Here is a 24,437-nt window from a genome sequence, read left to right as displayed (position 1 = left end):
AAAAAAAAGGAGGGGAAAATCCCGAGCCTGCTAGCTACTCTGATTACACTAAAAGCTAAAGGAACTGATGTAGTGGAGTCCATTATTTCGAGGTGTGTGTCTCTACATTGGGCTTACATGGGGTTCCAGGTGCATGCCTAGGGCTCTGGAGTTAGGCACACTTGGGTTCCAGTCCCAGTGTCACCACTCACCAGCTGTGCAACCTTGAGCACATTACTGAACCCCTCTGTGCCTCAGTTTCCTCATCTCAAATAGGATATTTAGTGTGACTACCTTATAGGATTGCTGGAAAGATGAAATAAGATAATGCATGGAAAGGACAGCACAGCACTTGACCCAGCACTCAATAAAATGGAGGTGCAGAAAACACCCTGTAATGTTTTTCCTATGCATTTTCCCTATGCATTCCGGGTGGTAAGAATATCCCATGGATGAATATGGCCAGGTATGTTTTTTAGGAACTGAGGCCCAACCTGCTAGGATTTTCTTCCCACCACCACCAGAGTACAGAGCGCAGATCCAACCCAGCCTGACCCCCTTTGGGCACCGCAGCTGCCTTCCCATTGATGGACACTGTACTGGTAAATAGCTCTCTGCAGGTCTCCTCAGTGGGACCTTTAGTGGCTCTCTGGTTGCTTCTGTCTGAGGAAACAGGAAAGAAAATGCAAGCTAAAGTGGATTCCTCATTTCACTTTGAAAGAAATAGCTTTCCCTAGGCAAGACAGGAAAGGGAATGAGGTTTGCTGAAGGAATCCAGAGAAATAAATGTTCATACTCATAAAAAATTGAGTATATGTAGTCATACTGGACTGACCTCAAATTCAGTAGCTTATATTGCTTTAGGAAAAAAAAAAAGGCTAGGCACAGTGGCTAACCCCTGTAATCCCAGCACTTTAGGAGGCCAAGGTGGGCAGATCACCTGAGGTCAGGAGTTTGAGACCAGCCTGGCCAACAGGGTAAAACCCCATCTCTACTAATAATACAAAAATTAGCTGGGCGTGGTGGTATACGCCTGTAATCCCAGCTACTCCGGAGGCTAAGGAAGGAGAATCGCTTGAACCCGGGAGGCAGAGGTTGCAGTGAGCCAAGATCCTGTCATTGCACTCCAGCCTGGGCAACAAGAGTGAAACTCTGTCTCAAAAAAAAAAAAAAGAGTGTATGTAGTCATACTGAACTGACCTCAAATTCAGTAGATTACATTGCTTTAGAAAAAAAAAAAAAGGCCAGGCGAGGTGGCTCATGCCTGTAATCCCAGCACTTTGGGAGGCCAAGGTAGATGGATTACCTGAGGTCAGGAGTTTGAGACCAGCTTGGCCAACATGGTGAAACCCCATCTCTACTAGAAATACAAAAATTAGCCAGGCCTAATGGCGGGCACCTGTTATCCCAGCTACTGGGGAAGCTGAGGCAGGAGAATCGCTTGAACCTGGGAAGTGGAGGTTGCAGTAAGCCGAGATTTGTCACTGCACTCCAGCCTGGGCAACGGAGCAAGACTCTATCTCAAAGAAAACAAAAGGCCGGGGACGGTGGCTCACACCTATAATCCCAGTATTTTGAAAGGCCAAGGTGAGCAGATCACAAGGTCAGGAGTTCAAGACCAGCCTGACTAACATGGTGAAACCCTGTCTATACTAAAAATACAAAAATTAGCTGGATGTGGTGGCGTGTGCCTGTAATCCCAGCTACTCAGGAGGCTGAGGCAGGAGAATCGCTTGAACCTGGGAGGCGGAGGTTGCAGTGAGCTGAGATAGCGCCACTGCACTCCAGCCTGGGCGACAGAGCAAGACTGTCTCAAAAAAAAAAAAAAAAGAGAGAGAGAGAGATGGGGAATAATTTAGAAACCAAAACCCAAGCTTCAAATATCCATCCTTACCCTCATCAGGGTTCAGTCAGTTTCAGAGCCATCGTACAGATCTCTCTGTGTGTCTATGTGTGTGTGTCTATACGTCTGTGTGTGTGTTTTGTGAGATGGAGGAACTAAGATTTTGGGACAATGTTAGCAAAAGAATCATATAGATGGTCAGGCATGGTGGCTTATGCCAGTAATCCTAGCACTTTGGGGAGCTGAGGTGGGTGGCTTACCTGAGGTCAGGAGTTCAAGAACAGCCTGGCCTCTCTACTAAAAATACAAAAATTAGCCGGCGTGGTGGTGCACGCCTGTAATCACAGCTACTCTGGAGTCTGAGGCAGGAGAATCGCTTGAACCCAGGAAGCAGAGGTTGTAGTGAGCTGAGATTGTGCCAATGCACTCCAGCCTGGGCGACAGAATGAGATTCTGTCTAAAAAAAAAAGAAGAACCATATAGACTAGTGGAGGCAACAAAGTTCACTTTAAGCAGGTCTTTGTAAATGAAATACCTAAATTCCATCCCTTTACCTCAGTCACTCAGTGGAACATTTTGGCATCCTGGTGATTGAAAGAAACAGGACACCCCCTACCATGGTCTCAGTACTGTCCTCCATTCACATGCTTTTTCTTTGTTTTCCCCTGACTAAATAGAGAATGGAGAAAATATACTCAAATGACAAGGAAAGAGGGGAGAAGGCAAATTATCAGAGACATGTGCATTTGGGGGCTGGGAACCACAGGAAACAATTCCGATGGTAATTGATGTTGACACAAAATGACCCACAGTACCATTTGAGGTTGTAGTCAGTGTCCTGGCCACCACCTTTATGACTGTATCAGTTTCTAGGGATGCCATAACAAAGTACCAGAGACTGGGTGGCTTAAACAACAGGAATTTGGCCGGGCGTGGTGGCTCATGCCCATAATCCCAGTACTTTGGGAGGCCAAGGCGGGTGGATCATGAGGTCAGGAGTTCAAGACCAGCCTAGCCAACATGGTGAAACCCCCGTCTCTACTAAAAATACAAAAATTAGTTGGGCATGGTGGCTCATGCCTATAATCCCAGCTACTCAAGAGGATGAGACAGGAGAATTGTTTGAACCCGGAAGGCAGAGGTTGCAGTGAGCTGAGATCACACTATTGCACTCCAGCCTGGGCGATAGAGCAAGACTCCGTCTCAAAACACACACACACAAAAAAACCACCAGGAATTTATTTCTCACAATTGTGGCAGTCAGAAGTCTGAGATGAAGGTGTCAACAGGGTTGGTTTCTTATAAGGTATCTCCTTGGTTGTAGATGGCTATCTTCATGTTCACATGGTCTTCCACCTGTGCCGATCAATGTCCTAATCTCTTCTTTTTCTTTTTGAGATGGATTCTTGCTCTGTCACCCAGGCTGGAGTGCAGTGGCATGATCTCGGCTTACTGCAACCTCCGCCTCCCGGTTTCACACCATTCTCCTGCCTCAGCCTCCCGAGTAACTGGGACTACAGGCGCCCGCAACCATGCCCAGCTAATTTCTTTTTTGTATTTTTAGTAGAGACACAGTTTCTCCTTGTTAGCCAGGATGGTCTCGATCTCCTGACCTCGTGATCCTCCCATCTCAACCTCCCAAAGCCTTGGGATTACAGGCGAGAGCCCCTGCACCCGGCCCTAATCTCTTTTTATAAGGACACCAGTCAAATTGGATTAGGGCCCAACATGACCGCGTTTTTATCCTAATTACCCCTTTAAAGGCTCTATCTCCAAAAATATAGCCACATTCTGAGTTACTAAGGGTTAGGACTTCAACATATGAATTTGGGAGGGTGCTGGGGGAGACGCAACTCAGCCCATAGCAAGGACCGAACCAGGAGCCTCATCAGATCGGATTTCCTGTGCAAAGATAGTTTTTAGGAATTATCTCATTCTCTTAGAGTGGAAAATGAAAGTTGTGTCTTTTTGGAGACTCTCTGATAGGTGGTCTAGATGGTCAAAGTAGAAAATTTTGTGATGGGGAAGCCTCAGATTAGCAATCCTTCCCTTTATGAAACTAGAATTGAGAGACATGACTAGCAACTCCCAACTATTCGATATATGTCATATCAAACTTGTGTTGTCAAAGTTATGTTTTGGGGGACAAGATATCTACAGTTAGGAATCTATGCAGGAAAGAGTCATTGCATGTGTTAGTTAAGGCAATGCTAGCTGCTGTAACAGATGAATCCCTAAATCTCAGGGGTTCACACTATAAATATTTATTTCCCTCTCATGTAAAGTCTAATGAGCAGCAAGGAGTAGGGAGTAAGGGTAGCTTTGTTCCATAGTCATTTAGGCACCCAGGGTGGCAGAAACTCTGCTATTTTCAACAAGGGACTTCCATTGTAGGACTCCTTTTAAAAGCAAGATGTTGTTCTTTATAAGATCTGCCTTGCAGGAAGGATCAGAGAGAGTGCCTGCCAACCAAAGGCAAGGAGATGCCATACCCCAGGTCCCTCACATATCAGGATTGACAGGCTCTCCTTTTTTACCTAAGTATACACTTAAGACCCTTCTAAGACTGCCTTGTAGACAGCAGGGGAAGAAGGGCTCTGTTAACAGGAGAGGGGAGAGTTGACCCTGTAGTTCACCAAAGGCAAGGAGATGCCATACCCCAGGTGAGACGGAGTCTTGCTCTGTCGCCCGGGCTGGAGTGCAGTGGCCGGATCTCAGCTCACTGCAAGCTCCGCCTCCCGGGTTTACGCCATTCTCCTGCCTCAGCCTCCGGAGTAGCTGGGACTACAGGCGCCCGCCACCTCGCCCGGCTAGTTTTTTTTTGTATTTTTAGTAGAGACGGGGTTTCGCCGTGTTAGCCAGGATGGTCTCGATCTCCTGACCTCGTGATCCGCCCGTCTCGGCCTCCCAAAGTGCTGGGATTACAGGCTTCAGCCACCGCGCCCGGCCGACCCTGTAGTTCTAAGTTATCATACTTGAAAAAGATTATTTGAAAGTAGTAGTAATAATATACATTGAAAAGATGTCACCAAATCTGTCCAGAAAATTATTTTGAATCTACAAAGGGATACCATTTGTGCAGTGGAGTGAAACACTGGAAGAGACTTCTTTGTTAATTGAGGTTTTTAACTTCTAGAACATGTGGCATGATATTCTTTTGATTATGGAGGACTACCCCAGGCATTGACTTTCAGCTGGTGGAGAGGGGAAGCAAGGAAATAGAGGATCGCATGAAAGGTTTTAAAGGGTCAGGTCTAGATGTGGTGGATATCATGTCTTCCACTTTTTATTGGCCAGCACCCAGTCACAAGCCTCTACCTAAAAGCAAAGGAGACTGCTGAGCAGTCATTTCCCAGCTGCAACTCTCCCTGTGGAAGGGGAGCCAGTCTCTGGTGGACAGCTCATGTTCACCACATACAAAGACGCTTCAAGGTGGCTCCAACCCTAGCTGTGAGTCAGCATCACTTGTGGAGCTTTGACAAAATGCATGTGCCTGGACCCCAGCCCCACAGATTCTGATTTAGTTGGTTGGACTGGTGCCTAGGAGAATCCGGATTTTTGAAGGCTCCACCAGTGATCCCAGTGCACAGCCAGGCTTGAGAGTCACTGGTATGCCTTACAATGTACACCTCCGGCATTGCCTCTCAACAGTTTAAAAAACATTTTTCTTTCTTTCTTTTTTTTTTTTTTTTTTTTTTTGAGACAGAGTCTTGCTCTGTTACCAGGATGGAGAGCAGTGGTGCGATTTTGACTCACTGCAACCTCCACCTCCCAGGTTCAAGTGATTCTCCTGCCTCAGCCTCCAGAGTAGCTGGGACTACACGTGCCTGCTACCATGCCCAGCTAATTTTTGTATTTTTAGTAGAGACGGGGTTTCACCATGTTAGCCAGGATGGTCTCGGTCTCTTGACCTCGTGATCCACCCGCCTCGGCCTCCCAAAGTGCTGGGATTACAGGCATGAGCCAGCATGCCCGGCCAAATAAAAAATCATTTCTTAGAGTTTTCAAGGTGAACAATGTTATTTAGTTGGCTTCCATTTTGTATCTGCTGGTGAAATATTCACCATGATAAACCCAAAACAGGACTGTGAATCAATATTTTTGCACAGGTTTTCAGTAATAGAGTATATGTAATGATTAATAATACATAATGTAATTTATTTCATATCAATATACAACACAATAAAATAATGCAGGCATGTAGCATTGATGATTTATTGACTTCTGAGAAGCTCACAGCTGTTCTTTGTGTCATAATATCATTGTACTGCATTTAGAAAGCTATTCTTTTTGTTTTTTATGATTGGAAGCTTTTTATATTTCCTTTTGTGTGATACAGAAAATTTTAAAAATACATTTCACAATTTCTAAATTTCAATATAATTATTAAAAATGATTACTTCAGGCCGGGCGCAGTGGCTCAAGCCTGTAATCCCAGCACTTTGGGGGGCCGAGACGGGCGGATCACAAGGTCAGGAGATCAAGACCATCCTGGCTAACACGGTGAAACCCCACCTCTACTAAAAAATACAAAAAACTAGCCGGGCGAGGTGGCGGGTGCCTGTAGTCCCAGCTACTCGGGAGGCTGAGGCAGGAGAATGGCGTAAACCCGGAAGATGGAGCTTGCAGTGAGCTGAGATCCAGCCACTGCACTCCAGCCTGGGTGACAGAGTGAGACTCTATCTCAAAAAAAAAAAAAAAAAAAAAGATTACTTCAGACTAGTCTCTTACAAATGTTACTAAACACAAATATTATACATAAAAGGCCATCTTCATTAAATAGATTAGAATGAATTACTTCTTCAGCTACATTCCCACTGTAAGAGAATACATTCTTGGGGAATATATTCTATGTATGTATTATGTCTTAGTTTATGTTTTTATCATTTATATATAGTTTTCATTTTAAATCTTATCTACTTAATAGATTTATTTATATTTACACATTTATTTTATACTCATTTATATTTACATGGTCTCTGTAGTTATTAGATAGTGAGCTCTTGAAGGATAAGGCTAGTATTATGTTCATTGTCATTATCATCTACAATTATGTTACACAAACAAGCACTCAAATGTTCATTACAATGACTGGAAATCACTTGAACCATTTAACTTATTCAATGTCTATTATGTCAGGGAGTACAGCAATGAATAAAACAGACCAAAAAAAAAAAATCCCTGCTCCATAAACCTTATATTTTGGTGGAGGAAGACAGATAGTAAACAAATCAATACACAAAATATAAAGTCTCTGATCTGGCAATGAGAAAAATAAAGCAGTGGAGTGGGATTAAGCTATTACCAAAGGGGGTGGCACTTCCATTTTACATGGGGAGGTCAGGAAAGACCTCAAGAAAAGGGAAATTTGGGTTAAAGAATTTGGGCCAGGCGTTGTGGCTCATGCCTGTAATCCCAGCACTTTGGGAGGCTGATGTGGGAGGATTGCTTGATTCTAGGAATTTGAGACGAGCCTGGGGAACACAGGAAGAACCCATTGCTATACAAAGTTTTAGAAAAAAGAAATTATAGAAAAAGAAAAAGAGGCCAGGCGCGGTGGCTCAAGCCTGTAATCCCAGCACTTTGGGAGGCCGAGACGGGCGGAACACGAGGTCAGGAGATCGAGACCATCCTGGCTAACACGGTGAAACCCCGTCTCTACTAAAAAATACAAAAAAATTAGCCGGGCGAGATGGCGGGCACCTATAGTCCCAGCTACTCGGGAGGCTGAGGCAGGAGAATGGCGGAAACCCGGGAGGCCGAGCTTGCAGTGAGCAGAGATCCGGCCACTGCACTCCAGCCTGGGCGACAGAGTGAGACTCCACCTCAAAAAAAAAAAAAAAGAAAAAGAAAAAGAGAAAATGAATTTGAGCAAAAACTATAAGAAGCGAGGGCAAGCCATGTCTATGTCTGGGGCAGAGCTCTGCAGGGGGAGGCAACACAAGCATCAGTGCTCCGAGGCTGCAGCAGGAGAGGTGTACACAGAACAGCAGGGAGGCCAGTGCTGAGGCAGGGAGCAAGCTGGAGAGTGCAAAAGGAAGGGGCCAGGGAGGTGACTGGGGTCCTCCAGGCCACCCTGACTTTGAGATGAGAAGAGGGCTCTGAGTGAAGGGGTGGCTTTGCTTACATTTTTAAAAGTTCAGTCTGGCTTTTTCATTTTGTCTTAGACCTTTGAGGCTGCTAGAACAGAATCCCACACACTGGGTACCTTGTAAGCAACAGAAATAAAGTTCAACATCAAGGCACCTGCAGATTTGGTGTCTGGCGGGGGCCTGCTTTCTGGTTCATAGGTGATGCCTTCTCTATGTGTCCTTATATGGTAGAAGGGGTGAGGGAACTCTTTGGGGTCTCTTTTATAAGGACATGAATCCCATTCATGACAACTTTGCCCTCATGACCCAAGCACCTACCAAAGGCTCCACCTTCAAACACCTTCACATTGGGGATTCGGTTTCAACATATGAATATTGGTAGCACCTACACATTCAGACTATAGCAAGTTTGCATTAGGGTACAGGGGGACAAGAGTGAAAACAGGGAGAACAGTTAAGAGATTAGTGTATGAATCCAAGTAACAGATGATGGTGGCTTGGACCAGCACACTGGCAGTGGGATTGGTAAGCAGTGATCAGATGCTAGATATATTTAGAACAGAACTTAAAAGTTGTAAGAAAAAGCGAGGCAGCAAGAATGATTCCAAGGTATTTGGAGTAACTGGAAGGATGGAGTTATCATAACAGAGGTGGGCAAGACTGAGTGCAATGGTTTGGAAGGGAAGACCAGCAGCTCTGTTGTGGATATGTTAAGTTTGAGATGCCTATTGGAGATCTAAGTGGGAATGCAAATAGACATTAGACATGAACTCTGGAGTTCAGGAGAGATCCAGGTTGGAGATACAAATTAGGGAGTTTTCAACCTACGGGTGTTATTTAAAACAGTGAGACTGCCTGAGCTGACAGGGAAGTGAGTGAAGACAGATAAGAGGTCTGAGGACTGAATCCCGGGCGGGGGTGGGGGGGTACCCCAAGCTAAGGTATCCAAGATATAAGCAATGCAAGGAAGGCGGAAAACTAGTGTGAGGCACCACAAGGACAATGGGTTTCAAGAAGGAAAATGATCAACTGTGCAAATATTGCTGGGAAGTCAAGAAGGAAGATGAGATCAGGACTGACACCTGGCCCTTGGATTTGGCCATGTGGAGTTTACTGGAGAGTTAATACAAACCGATTGGAAAGGCAGATTAGAATGTGCTTGAGAGAGTTGGAAGAGAGGACCTGGAGACGTTAGTAGCAGCAACTCTTTCAAGGGTCTCTGCCAATGAGTCATGGAGAGGTAGCTGGAGAAGGAGTAGAATCAAGAGGGTTAAAATGCACCCCCTGCCACCCTACCATGGCTAGGCGCGGTGGCTCACGCCTGTAATCCCAGCACTTTGGGAGGCCAAGGCGGGCGGATCACGAGGTCAGGAGATTGAGACCATCCTGGCTAACACAGTGAAACCCTGTCACTACTAAAAATACAAAAAAATTAGCCGGGCGTGGTGGTGGGCGCTTGTAGTCCCAGCTACCCGGGAGGCTGAGGCAGGAGAATGGCGTGAACCCGGAAGGCAGAGCTTGCAGCGAGCCAAGATCAGGCCGCTGCACTCCAGCTTGGGCGACAAAGCGAGACTCTGCCTCAAAAAAAAAAAAAAAAAAACCCAAAACAAACAAAAAAAACCCTATCCTCCACCCCACCACGAATGAGAAAATGGCATGCTTGAGGGAGATCTGCATGACCAAGAAGAAGAAAAATTTGGTGTTTTAGGAAAGGCAAGGGAGAACTGCGATAGTCATGTCTTTGGGGAGTGGCGCGGGAAGGGAGGGAGATGACCTGGCCCTAGGTAGGATGTGGGGCAGTAATTCCATCCAGGGGAACAGAATGATGGTGCGCAGTAAACTTGGGGAAGAAGTTAATTACCTAGCGGGATAATAGATGAGTTCTTCCCATTTTCCAAATGTTCCAATATGTATGATTACACAGTTTCACAAGATATTAAAGGAAACAATTCATTCCGATATACGGCTTGTATGAGTGAAAACAGGCAGAGAAGAGTGAGAGCAGTTTTAAAACGTACTCCCTAAGCGCACTCTAGGGTCAGAAGCGACCTCTAGTGGTTCATTTAGACCATTACTTTTTTCTTTTTCTTGCTCTTAAAAGTATAAAATAGCGCGGTCCACATTTACTATTATTTTTAAAGAAACGCGATCAGTTTAATTTAGAAAAGAGTATCAGGCATTTGAGTAAAATAAACATAAACCATCTGCAGTCCAAGCTGGAGTTGCTATTATCATGACTAAGAGTTTCCTCTCTAAATATATCATTCTCTATAGTACCATTAATATTTATGTTCATTCTACTTCTTGAATGAGTGGTTTTATTAAACCAAGAGGAGGGACAACTAGTGGGCTACTTGATCCAAGTCTTCCAGATGCCTACATGGAGTACAAACCCCACATATTTTTCATTACTGGTTTCACTTGATTTGGGGTTGTCACTGGGTCTCCTCTGCCTGGGATGTTCCCATCCTCTGGATTAATTAACTCACTTCCTCATGGGAGTCTTTTCAAGCCTTCCAGGCTACCTTAGGGTCCCCCTGGCATACAAGCTCACAACACTCCATACTTCTTTCTGCCTCATCCCATTTCTCCCAACTGTCATGAAAGAGTCAATTCCGTCATTATTGTTTAAAGTTTTTTCTGGTAAATCATAAGACCCATAATGGCAGAGACTGTGTCTGGCTTGTCCACTGCTGTCTCCTTAGCACTTAGCTCAGGGCCCAGCACTTACCCTGTATTCAATACACATTAATTGAATGAGAACACACTATCCTGCAGGAGACTCTTGCCCATGTTCCTATTCACATCTTTTGGATCCCACTGCAGAGGAGACTGAATTTCAGAAATGAATTTTTATTTCTAAAATACAATTTGCAATTGCTCTAGGTGCACCTGACAGATGCAACAATTTGTCACAAAACTGTCCCAGCTATTCTTTCAATAGCACAACCTTCAGGATTGAAGCGTTAAGTTTCCAGTTCTCCTGCAAAGAAACTCTTTGTGACAAAGGCTGAATCCTTAGATATGACTCTGACCTTATCAGACCATTTTTTCCCAAAATATAACTAAGGGAAACACAATAAGATGCCAACAGAGGGGGCAATGTAATGAGACCATTTCACATTGTGCAGCCATATCCATGGGTCCTAACGCATACAGTCCCCTTATTTCCAGATTTGGTAACATTCTGGTGCCTCTAGGTCTTAGTTCAGCAGCAGTACCACTAAAATGGTCACAGTGGTAGTGTTCATCTACCTGAGGTCTTTAAGCCAGCCCAGCTTCATCTTTGACATTTTTTCTGACTGCTTCTATTTACTACCAGAGACTGAGAACAGGGGAATGGATGGTTGTCAAATGTCACTCTGGTCTATAATCCCTGGATCCTAGACATGTGACATGGAATGGAGTGGGAACAGAGTGAAATGCTCTGAGCAGGAAGCTTGTCTCCAAGTGTACCCGGAATGTCTGTTATTAACATACATCCTATAACCTCCTACATACAACTCCCCCAGTTTAATATTTTGGTATTATAGTTTTTGGTGTAGTACTTTTGATATATGCCCTAAAATAATACTCAGGAGGCTGAGGCAGGAGGGTCACTTGAGCCTATGGTTTTTGTTTTTGTTGTTTTGTTTTTTGAAACAGGGTCTCGCTTTGCCACTCAGGCTAGAGTGCAGTGGTACAATCATAGCTCACTGCAGCCTCGACTTCCTGGGCTCAAGGGATCCTCCCACCTTGGCCTGCTGAGTAGCTGGGACTACAGGCATGCGCCACCACGCCCAGCTAATTTTTTTGATATTTAATAGAGATGAGGTCTTGCTATGTTGCCCAGGATGTTCTAACTCCTCAAGTGATCTTCCTGCCTCAGCCTCCCGAAGTGCTGGGATTACAGGCATGAGCCACCGTGCCCAGCACATGTCTTCTAAAAGTTGCTGTTTCTTCCTTTTCAGGAGTTCTTTCCCATACTGTTCTTCTGGATGACTCCTCCTTATCCTTCGGATCTCAAATGAAAGGTCACTTAGAGAGGCTTGGCCTGACCATACAATTCAATTAGTTTCCTACCCCTTTAGTCTCTTTCATAGACTGTTATTTTCCTTCATATCATTTATCACAAGTCTTCATACATTTATTGCGTTGGATACATTCAATTCTGTCGATTTTCTTAGAATGTAAGGTTCCCAAGGGCAGGAACTTTGTTTTGTTCACTTTTGTATTCCTAGGACCTAGCACAATGCCTGACACATAGCAGGTGTTCCATAAATATCTGCGGACTGACTGAGTGTTTCACTTATCCTTGTTCCTTCTACTGCATTTCAGTTCTTGCTACTGCAATGTAACCTCCAAGAGGTAGGAGAAAATCATAATGCCCCCCTCCCTCCATCACTGAATTACTGAGACGGCGTCCTTGCACGTTTGAGCAGCTGCTGCCTTCTCCTGGGAGGCTGTCAAGTACCCCAAGGTGCACAATAATTCTATTAGTAATAGCGTGACTGAGGCAATCAGTAGAGCTGTCAGAAATGCTTTCAAACTTCACATTCATTGGGTTCTTGGGCACCTGAAACTGCAAGCGACTGTATTACAATTAAGTGAGAATTAGCAGAATGTTAAAGTTCTTTTTAACAATTTGCATAACAAACCGAGGCGTCCCACGCCATCTCTCTGAAATGAAATTCGGATGTAGACACCCTTGCGCTTCAGGACTCTGCGCTCTTGCAGCAGCGCCTCTGCCCAACGGGGGGCGGCAGCATCTCAGTACTCACTCTAAAGACTTGTAGGTGGGAGGAGAGATTCGCGTTCAAAAAGCTTTTTGCCTCTATCCGCTCGCCGTAGCGCCTTAGCCCGCTCGAGTTTCAATGCGCGTTGTTGCTTAACGAAGCTGAGTCCTACACACTGTCCGCTGCTCTCCTGATCATGGCTTCTCCGAGTTCTTTCACCTACTATTGCCCTCCATCTTCCTCCCCCGTCTGGTCAGAGCCGCTGTACAGTCTGAGGCCCGAGCACGCGCGAGAGCGGTTGCAGGACGACTCGGTGGAAACAGTCACGTCCATAGAACAGGTGAGGTGGCAGGACTGGGCGAGGCGCCCGCGCGGGGTGTTCTGGGAGCGGGAGTCCCGTTCGCAGGGCCGTCCGGGTGCGGAACTCACCGGGGAACTACGACTCCCACAGCGCACCGCGGCGCCTTCCCTCTGGGAAGCTCCGGGCGCCCCGGCTTGGGCTTCGTCGTGGAGCGTTTGCGCGGCCAGGTTGGGGAAGGGTCGTTTCAAGGTTGGGCTTGGAGGAGTGGGCAGTAGCCAGGTCCCTTCCGCCCTAAAGAACGAGGAGAATCAAGTGTTCTACGTCTGGAGAACAGAGGCAGCCCGGGCGGGTCGGATAGCCCACTTCGTTCTGCCAGTACTTCGGGAGGTTCTGGGGTGCACAGTGCACTTTTCCCAACCTGCTCTCAGCTTCTGGAGGCAGAGAGGAGAGAAGGGCCAGGCTGCTGTCATGCCGTTTCACGATCTGTTTAATTTTTGACCTACAGTGCCAGGTTTGGGGGCCTGCCTCGTGGGTGGGCATTTTGGTAGTCATTCAGCCACTTGAGCACCAACTATGTGTCGGACACAATATTAAACGATGGAAGTACAAGGAAATGAAACAGCCCCTGTAGGGACAGGCAGGAAAACAGAGTTTGGAAAGTGCTCTAACAGAAAGTATGGATTTTGGACTACTAATCGTTCCCTAAGGCCTAGCAGTAGGATCGAACCTATCATTTTGAAAAGTGTTTGGGGAATGATTCATATGCCCAAAACCATAGTTTTTTTTTCTGTTTATTCCCTGATTGGAATTGTTCCCAAGATTGTTATGTGGAACTGTTTATCCATCTATCGGTAGGAGAAGTGGTCAGGATGATTCTTAACACTAATAAATGAACATCCTGCTGCTTACTGAAATAAGATCTCTTAGTGAGGTCAGTCTCCAGGCTTCACCTTGGAGAGACCTGTTTTGTATTTCATACTTGAAGTTGGAAGCCTGTACTTTGGCAAAATTAGTAACAATAGTTGTTATATTGTACAGTTATGACTAGAATTATAAATTTATAACAGAAACACGGGCTTGATACATGGTGATTCACAAAGTAGCAGGGAGAATATTTTAACTGGAGATTTAAACTTATGGAATTTAGGGGAGTAAAGGAAGTCCTCACCTCTTGAATCTAGCTAACTCTCCTGGTTGGTTTGCCTACCAGTGTGTCCCAGGGAAGGCTGACTGCAAAAGATTGTCAAGAAATTTCCCACTGATGAAAACCTGGAGGATCTTTGCAGAATTCCTAAATGATGGATTGCTGAGTGATTCGGGTCAAGTGTTTTATTTAATATCTGACCATAGACTGTCAGATTGCCCTTTTTTTTTCGAGACGGGGTCTTGCCCTGTCACCAGGCTGGGATGTGGTGGCACGATCTCGGCTTACTGCAACCTCCACCTCCCAGATTCAAGCGATTCCCCTGCCTCAGCCTCCAGAATAGATGGGACTACAGGCGCCCACCAACACGCCCGGCTAATTTTTGTATTTTAGTAGAGACAGATTTCACTGTGTGGCCAGGCTGGTCTTGAACTCCTGACCTCAAGTGATCTGCCCTTCTTGGCCTCCCAGGGTGCTGGGATTACAGTCACGAGCCACTATGCGTGGTGCAAGCATCTTTCAAATCTAGACCGAACGGTATGGCAGACAGTAAAGAATCTTACATTTCTTTTTCGTGTTGTTATTCCAGCACACATTGTTAGAGTCTAGGATGAACAGTTTCAGGTAGTAGGAAGATAATGTTGTGTCTCATTTTTGTGGCATCCTCACTGTTTTAATAATCATCTTAGTGACCATTTATTGAGTCTCAGCACAATGCTAAATGCTCTCCACACATGGTATCATTCAATCCTTACACTTTTTATGGATGAGAAGACTGAAGTTTAGAGACCTACCACGTTAGTAGGTAGATGATACATTCATCAAAAGTAACAACCTTGTTAGGAGAAGTTATTTACAGAGGATATACTATTACTCTTTCAGTTTTGACTAAAGCTTCCATTTACTAATAGCTCAATTTTGTGCCATTGCCAGTAAAAACAAATTGATGACTGACACCTGTAATCCCAGCACGTTGGGAGTTCAAGATGAGAAGATCACCTGAGCCCAGGAGACCAACTTGGGCAACATAACAAGACCCTGTCTCTACCAAAAAAAGAAAAAAATATATACATAGCTGGGCATGGTGGTATGCACCTGTAGTCCCAGCTACTTGGGAGGCTGAGGTGGGAGGATCATTTGAGCCCAGGAGTTCACAGATGAGCCATGATCGAGCCACTGTACTGGGCAGCACAGTAAAACCCTGTCTCTTGAAACAAAAAACAACTATACTGATTTTGGTGCTGGCCTGGGCAACATAGCAAGACCCCGTGTCTATTTAAGACAAAAACTTTTTAAATTAAAAAAAAATCAAGGCCGGGCGTGGTGGCTCAAGCCTGTAATCCCAGCACTTTGGGAGGCCGAGATGGGCGGATCACCAGGTCAGGAGAGCGAGACCATCCTGGCTAACATGGTGAAACCCCGTCTCTACTAAAAAATACAATAAACTAGCTGGGCGAGGTGGCGGGTGCCTGTAGTCCCAGCTACTCGGGAGGCTGAGGCAGGAGAATGGCGTAAACCCAGGAGGCGGAGCTTGCAGTGAGCTGAGATCTGGCCACTGCACTCCAGCCCGGGCAACAGAGCAAGACTCCGTCTCAAGAAACAAAACAAAACAAAATTACATGCTTGTTACCTGCTTCCTATCTGATTATCAGAAGCCTCAGTTTATTTGTTAAGCAATAATTTGGTAATAGGAGTTAAACCTATAAATAGTGGAAGAAGTCCTTAGCTGTGAGTCCTCTGTTCCATTCGTTGATTTTCATTCATTCAGCAAATACTTGAGCGCCTTCTACGAGCCAGGTACTGTTTTAGACACTCGGCATAAGTCATTGAACAAAAGAGGCCAAGTTGATGCCTTTATAAAACTGTTTCTAGGCCAATGAAGCAGTCAATTAAAAGAGATAATATCTATAGCTATCTCAATATAAAATGTTAATTAGAAGTGCTGTGGAGAGTAACACTTTGGGATAGAGGGGATAGGGTGTGTCAGGAATGGGTGGGGTGGGAGCAAGGGATGTCTTCATATAAGGTGGTAAGGGGAACCCTTTATGACAACACATGTGATCTGAGACCTGAAGTCTCAGATGAGGGAGGAAGCCATCATGGATCTGGTACAAGAGTATTCTGGGCAGAGAAAGCAGCAAGCACAAAGGACCAAGGCAGCAGAAAGCCTGGTGAGCACGGGGGCTTAGCAAACCAGAGAATAGGAGATGGGTCGGATCACGTAGGGCCTCACTGGCCTTTGGAAGTATTTTAAAATATCCTGACTGAGATGGGGAGCCACTTGGCTGTATACCTGCCATTTACTGCCCCAGATTCACTTGGCCTTTTTCCAGCCTGCTCTGTAGATGTGCCCCAGGAGGGGGCCCTGCACTGACAGGTTTCTTTGCTTTATGACTGCAGGCCATGGAAAGTATTGCTGGGGGTGACTGAGAAGGAGAAGAATGAGACCGTTGTATTTCTTCCCTCCTGCAGGCTTGTGTGGGCTGGGGTTTCCTTAGTCTTAGGGTCACATTTCCTGTCACGTGCCTTCTCTGCAGAGCTCTTTGTCTCCTTCCCTCTCCATTCTTCACACCTTCAGGTCTATGAGGAGTTCAGGTACCCCTGATTTACCAGCTCCAGATACTGCATTTTCTCTTGTGGTTTCCCTACACCTGCCCACATCTTTGTAAATAGTTCCTTTATAAACTCTCCTCAAATCGCCCACTTTGTGCCATCTGTTTCCTGCCAGGACTCAGACTGATCCATGATCAGAGGGTTTTCAGCAGGGGAGTGACACAATCTGACTAGCATTTTAACAGACTCATTTAGGTTACTGTCAAGAGTAGATGGTGGGGAGTGAGGGTGGATGCAGGGAAACCAGTTAGGAGGCTATTGCAGTATCCTGGGAGAGAGGTGACGGTGGCTTAGCTCACAGTGATGGTAGTGGAGGTAATGAGAAATGGTCAGCTCTGGATATTTTTATGAAGGTCTCTACCTTGCTAAGCTGTTTTGTTAATGCAGATGCTGGGAGGGCCTTTCGTGACACTAGAGAACAAGACGTGGTTGTATTGTTAGTGCCTGCCTGCCTTATTGTGCCATCTGGAATCATCCCATTGCAAACACTCTGATTCAGGCCAGTAGGTTAATACTGATAGTCTCAGAGGTAGCAGCCTTGCCAAAAGCAGGTGTTTACAAAAGATACTACTGTTTTTCTTTTAGTTTGTCTTTGAACAGAGGCAAAAGCATCCTCCACTTGAAATGGCATGGTGTCATTGAGCCATTGGCATGGTTCATTGTCAGTCAAGTAACTTGAACTCTGAGGGGACTATTAGAGAATTATTAGTCCTGATCCATGCCCTCAAAATTATTTTATCTTAGATAAAAAAGAATGTGCTGGAAGGCCGAGTGTGGTGGCTCACTCCTGTAATCCTAGCACTTTGGGAGGCTGAGGCGGGCGGATCACTGGAGGTCAGGAGTTTGAGACTAGGCTAGCCAACATGGTGAAACCCCATCTCTACTAAAAAAATACAAAAATTAGCTAGGTGTGGTGGTGCACACCTGTAATCCCAGCTACTCAGGACGCTGAGGCAGGTGAATCTCTTGAACATGGGAGGCGGAAGTTGCAGTGAGCCGAGATTGCACCATTGCACTGAACCTGGGTGACAGAGCAAGACTCCATCTCAAAAAAGAAAAAAATAAGAAGAATATGCTATAGGTAGTCACAGAGTGCTAAATTATGACTGCTTTGCATGAGGATTTTAGGGAGTTGAAAAGCCATCTGTATGGGATGAAGTGGTCAGGATGACTTCATGGAGAACGTGGAACTGGGTAGGGCTGTAAAAATTAGAGTTTGGGGCAGCCATTCTAGGAGGGGGAGCTGTTTTGAGGGAAGGCTCAGGCTTGACTGGGGACAGTAAGATGGCTTACCAGGAATGGTGGGTGCAGGTTGGACGTGGTAGGAAATGAGGTGAGATGGCAGGTGGGCCCCCATCAGGGTGTTGAGAGGCAGGTGATGTGCTGGCTTCAGGTTTAGGCAGTGGGCCACCACATATCCTAAGGAGGGACCAGCAGAACAGAATCCTGACCTTCTGCTGTTGACTTGTTTCAGCTTATAGGATCTAAAATATTAGTAAACAGAGGTGGAATAAATCACTAAATATGATAAAACTTCCCCATTTTTTATGCCTCTGATAGAAGGAACCGGTCCTCTACTTGGTTAAGTGGTCAGTAGGCTAGCTTTCTGAATCCATTTTATTTTATTGAAATTCAGCATATACCATATTGCCCAAGTGTAAAGTAATCCTGCATATCAAAATTCCTCCATTAAAAAGTCCAAAAGGTTGTTTTTGGTTAAGATTAAAATACATGTACCTTTAGGTATATAAGTGAAAAATACCTGCTTACATAATTTACATTTAAATTTGGGTCCATATACCTACTTAAAATCACCTACTTTGTAAAGTAACACTAATTTAGAAATGTTGGTTTTCCTCCTCCTTTTATTTATAAAATGTTTCTTTTCAGACTCTTCACATGCATCTTTGACTTCACTATTTTTAATCATCACTGGAGCCACTTTTTGAGTCAGCCAATATGGATTTCCGGACCACATGTTCAGTTCTTGAGATACATCCTTTTTGAATATGAATAAGGTGTTACCACTGAATAGTTTATTCCAAGTTACAAGTATCCACTTGCATAACATTAGACTTTTTTTTCTAAGACAGTGTCTCACTTTGTCGCCCAGACTGGAGTGCGGTGATGCAGACACAATTCACTGCAGCCTTGACCTCACAGGCCTGCCTTGGCTTACCAAAGTGTTGGGATTACAGATGTGAGCCTAGAATTTTTTTTTTTTTTTTTACAGTATGTCCAGTTGGTATATATTTGTGGTCACTGCAACTTAACCACTTTATTACTTTTTCAAATGGTCTCCTTTTTTTAAAAGACAGGATCTCACTCTTGCCCAGGCTGGAGTGCAGTGGCATGATCATAGCTCACTGCAGCAACTTGCCAGGCTCAAGTGATCCTCCTACCTCAGCCTCTTGAGTAGCTGGAACTACTGGCATGCGCTACCACATTTGGCTACTTTTTGTATTGTTTTATAGAGACAGGGTTTCGCTGTGTTGCCCAGGCTGGTCCTGAACTTAAGCTATCTGCCTGCCTTGGGCTCCCAAAGTGCTAGGATTACAGGCATGAGCCACCGCGCCGGCTAAAATGATCTCTAAAACGTTGGTTTACTGGCCAGGCATGGTGACTGATACCTGTAATCCTGGCACTTTGGAAGACCAGGTGGGTGGTTAGCTTAAGCCCACAAATTCGAGACAGCCTGGGCAACAGTGTGAGACTCTGTCTCTAAAAAATGTAAAAAATGAATAACCAAGATAAAAGGCTGGCCTTACGATGGCAGTTTGCTCATGAAAGTGTGAGTTTATATCTTCACGAATAATTACTAAATTTGTGTTTAATTTATCTCATTTCACTGATTACCATTAGCCAAAGCAGCCCAAACCACACCTTAACTGAGGTTGTTTTAGGCTATTGTGTCATCCCCAGCTGGTACTTCGTATTCAAAATAAAGAAATTGAAAAACTTCCTACAGCAAGAAGTACTTTTGTAAGTATTTGAATATAAAGTGACTTGTATTTTCTGAGGGATAGTTTTTTTTGAAAAGTCTTGCCTTATGTTTCATAAATTAATGATTCTTTTACTGCAGCTTCAATGACATGAATCGTAGGCAGCAAATCTACTTTCTGAAACAGTCTGTCTCTGGGAGAGGAGGGAGATTTAGGAAGCAGAGAAGTGATAGTGCCTGGTATGAAAGTTGGTACCTCCTGAGATTGGCTTTAGATAGAAGCTGTGAAAGAGAAAGTGCCAAATGCATTAGTTGTTGTTTACCACTTACTGAATGGAAACTATTCTCTGCTTTTATTGATTGAATTTCTTTCTTTTTTTTTTTTTGAGACAGAGTTTCACTCTTGTTGCCCAGGCTGGAGTGCAGTGGTGCGATCTCCGCTCATCGTAACCTCTGCCCCCCGGGTTCAAGCGATTCTCCTGCCTCAGGCTCCCGAGTACCTGGGATTACAGGCATGTGCCACCACGCCCGGCTAATTTTTGTATTTTGGTAAAGATGGGGTTTCACCATGTTGGCCAGGCTGGTCTCAGACTCCTGACCTCAAATGATCCACCCGCTTCCACCTCCCAAAGTGCTGGGATTACAGGCGTTGAGCTACCATGCCTGGCCTATTGATTGAATTTCTGTTGATTAAATGAAAAACTCCATGAAATATATATATATATTTTTTTGAGACAGAGTCTTGCTCTGTCGCCCGGGCTGGAGTGCAGTGGTGCGATCTCGGCTCACTGCAAGCTCCGCCTTCTGGGTTCACGCCATTCTCCTGCTTCAGCCTCCCGAGTAGCTGGGACTACAGGCACCTGCCACTACGCCCGGCTAATTTTTTGTATTGTTTAGCAGAGACAGGGTTTCACTGTGTTAGCCAGGATGGTCTCGATCTCCTGACCTCGTAATCCTCCCACCTTGGCCTCCTAGAGTGCTGGGATTACAGGCGTGAGCCACCGCACCTGGCCGTGAAATATATCACTTAATAACAGTAGAAATACATTGTCAGTAGGAAATTTCCTTGTTGTGTGAACATCATAGAGTGTACTTAACACATGTAGATGGCATAGCCTACTACACACCTAGGCTATGAGGTATAGCCTGTTGCTTCTGGTCTGCAAACCTATACAGCACGTTACTGTACTAAATACTGCAGGCAATTGGAACACAATGGTAAATATTTTTGTATCTAAACATATCTAAATATAGAAAAGGTAAACTAAAAATACGTTATAAAAGATAAAAATGGTAGACCTATCTAGGGAACTCAGCATGAATGGTGCTTGCGGGACTGGAAGTTGCTCTGGGTGAGTGAGTGAATGAGCGGTGAGTGGATGTGAAGGCCCAGGATATGAGTGTACGCTACTGTAGACTTTATAAATACTGTACACTTACTGAACAGACATTATGAAAAATAAAAATAAACACAGTATGCTTCAGCTACACTAAATTTATTCATACGCTTTTTTCTTGCAATAATAAACTTTGCGTACTGTAAGTTACTTACTTTATAAACTTTAAAATTTTTTTTACAGCTTTTTGACTTTTGTGATAACAGTTTTAAACACAAGCACATTGTACTGCTGTACAAAAATATTTTCTGTATATTCTCATTCTGTAAGCTATTTCCTCCTTTGAAATTTTTTCACTTTCTTTTTACCTTTTAACCTTTTTTGTTAAAAACTAAGACACAAACGCACACATTAGCCTGGACCTACACAGGGTCAGGATAGTCAGTGTCACTGCCTTCCATCTCCACATCTCGTCCCACTGGAAGTCCTTCGGGGACAATAATAGGATGGAGCTGTCATCTCCTGGGATAACAGTGCCTTCTGCAGGAATTCCTCCTGAAGGACCTGCCTCAGGCTGTTTTATAGTTAATTTTTTTAATAAGTAGAGATACACTCTAAAATAATATTAGTATAGTAAATATATGAATTAGTAATGTAGTTTATTATCGTTATCAAGTGTTATGTACTGTACATAATTGTATTTGTTATACTTTTATAACACTGGCAGTGCAGTAGGTTTGTTTACACCAGCATCACCACAGGCATGTGAGTAGTGCTTTGTGCTACAATATTATGAAGGCTCTGTTACTAGGCCGTAGAGATTTTTCAGCTCCATCATAGTCTTACCGGATTACCATGGAATATTTGGTCCGCTGTTGACCAAAACATCCTTATGTGGCGCATGACTATATTAGTTTATGTCATATATATGTGTATAGTTTATAAATTGATACATACTTAGTTTATGTTATATATTTTAAAGATATATGTGTATATTATACATGTATATATTATATACGTGTATATTATACATGTATATATTATATACGTGTATATGTGCATATATGTGTATGTATGTATATGTATGTATGTATAAAGCCTGACCAACAAACTTGGAAACATGCTGTACATAGAAACACCTAGCTTGGGGCCATGTGCAGTGGCTCATATCTGTAATCCCTGCACTTTGGGAGGCAGAGGCACGTGAATCACCTGAGGTCAGGAGTTCCAGTCCAGCCTGGCCAACTTGGTGAAACCCTGTCTCTACTGAAAATACAAAAATTAGCCAGGCTTGGTGGCAGGTATCTGTAGTCCCAGCTACTCAGGAGGCTGAGGCAGGAGAATCGCTTGAACCTGGGAGGTGGAGGTTGCAGTGAGCTGAGATCATGCCATTGCACTCCAGCTTGCGCAACAAAAGCAAAACTCTGTCTGAAGAAAAAGAAAAAAAGAAAAAAGAAAAGAAACAGCCAAGCCTAGGCTGGGCACAGTGGCTCATGCCTGTAATCCCAGCACTTTGGGAGGCTTAGGCAGGAGAACTGCTTGAGGCCAGGAATTTGAGACCAGCCTGTGCAACAGGGTGAAGTCCATCTCTATTATAAGAAAGAAAGAGAAGAGAGAGAAAGTAAGAAAGAAAAGAAAAGAAACATCTAGCCTGTGCCCTATCAGAAGCAGGGGTAAACTCAATACTTGTGTTCCCTCTTTGCCGTATCCTGAGTGATCAGTTATCTCACGATTAGAGAAGGTGAGAGAGGTAATGGTAGGCTTAACATTTGTTAGGTTATACATTAAATACTGTGAGAGCTGGCCTTGGAACCTAACAGGTATAACGTTGTGTTGATGGGAAGACGAATGAGGTCTAAAAACCAATGAACTTTGAGAACACAGATTCTGCATGTGTTATGACCTGCCTATCTATGTAGGTGTGGGGGATGAGGCATCACAAAACTAAGCACTTTGAAATCCTTTTCCTTTTTTTTTTTTTTTTAAAGGAATTTATGGTTAACTAAAGTATAATAATGTAATAGCCATTTTTCTGTAACTGAGAATTACCAGTTGCTAACATCTTTTTTGTTTAAAGGAAAGCAATTAGAAATATAGCCAAAGCCTCCTTTAACCCTGTCCCCAGTTCAGTGTGCCTCACCCTTTCCAGAAGCAGCCCTTATCGTGAGTTGTGTGTGCATCCTTCCACTTCACTTTTAATCCTTTTATGCATTCATAAACAACTGGATTTGTGCATGTTTTTAAAAATTCACACAAATTGTCACACTGTCATTTTGCCTTTTTTGATTTCACATTTAAAAAAAGTAGAAACGGAGTCTTGCTTGATTGGTTAGAGTCTTGTCAGATTTCTCTTACCGTCATAATTTTGCAAAGACAATCTCCCTTTAGGATTGTGAGAGGGTCCTGAATTCTGCTGAGATGTAGGTGTAAAGGATAACCAGCGATTATTCTGGAGGTCACAAGATTTAGAGCTTTCTCAATTACCCCTGTAGATAACATCCCAATTGCAGAACCTAAGATTGGCCGTTTGAGATGTCTTTTCAGATTTTTGCATTTCTGACTGGCTGACTCCACACAAACAGGTTCTGTGGCCCCACCCAGAGGCTGAGTCAGTGCAGGAGGACCATCTTCCTTCCACACCCCTATGATTTCATCCCCAACCAACCAACATTCCCATTCCCTAACCCCCTGCCCACCAAACTATCCTTGAAAAACCTCCAAACCTTCGGGAAAATTGATTTGAGTAATAACTCTGTCTTCAGCATGGTGTGGCCAGCTGCATGTCAGTTAAACTCTTTATTGCAAGGCTATGGTCTCAGTGAATTGGTTTTGTCTGTGCAGCAAGCAGGAAAAACCCGTTGGGCGATTACAAAATGAGTAAATCTTAAAGAGGTGGCATAGACTTCAGGCTTAACTACGATGTTCAGCTGAAACAAAGAGGGATGTTGGGAAGGCCGGGAATGGGGAGGTGACCAGGAAAAGCACAGTAAACAAGGATAAGATTTGTTATGCAGATTTAGGCAGGTGCCTTCTCCATTGGTAAGAGTTCCTAGTGGCTTAGAGTCATCCTTGTCTTCCTGGTACAGAAAGAGAGACAAATGGAGATTTCCTTTTATAGATGTAATTTTCCCTTACAAATGGGGGTAACTTGTACTCTGTTTTCAGAGCTTTTCCTTTGTCTGCTGTTTCTCAAAATAATCAGCTCAAAATAATCCTTATGCCAAAGAAGCCTATCATGGGAAGACATATTCTGGTCTCCTACAGTCATATTTTGAGGTGGCATATTCTGGTCTTCTGAACATTCAAAATGTTAGGTTATTTAGATAAATTTTTGTTTGTTAAACATTTAAAAAGGTTTGTTATCTTTGTTTATCCTTTACTAGTTGAGAAGAAAAGTACATTACTGTTTTTTTAATTAATTATGAATGAAGAAAGTACTATTTGAGGTAAAACTTTACGCATCAACCTCTGA

At 44.1% G+C, this 24,437-nt stretch overlaps 1 protein-coding gene across 2 annotated transcripts in view; it reads left to right on the top strand.

The window, feature by feature from the left end:
- The first annotated feature begins 12,593 nt into the window (after nt 1-12,593).
- The window catches only part of FNTB (farnesyltransferase, CAAX box, beta), a 76,712-nt gene continuing 64,868 nt past the window's right edge, over nt 12,594-24,437 (top strand). Inside the window, exon 1 of one of the 2 annotated variants that reach the window (XM_023232420.2) lies at nt 12,594-12,969. In XM_023232420.2, coding sequence (XP_023088188.1) covers nt 12,826-12,969 — 144 coding nt within the window. In that variant the 5' untranslated portion in view covers nt 12,594-12,825. Of the gene's footprint in view, nt 12,970-16,092; nt 16,246-24,437 lie in introns of those variants that run through there. The other variant, XM_023232429.2, reaches the window with a different exon arrangement.

This window comes from Piliocolobus tephrosceles, chromosome 6, assembly GCF_002776525.5.
Source record: "Piliocolobus tephrosceles isolate RC106 chromosome 6, ASM277652v3, whole genome shotgun sequence".
NCBI lineage: Eukaryota > Metazoa > Chordata > Mammalia > Primates > Cercopithecidae > Piliocolobus > Piliocolobus tephrosceles.
Note: the sequence above shows the minus strand (reverse complement) of the source record. Positions and strands in the feature narration are given on the sequence as shown.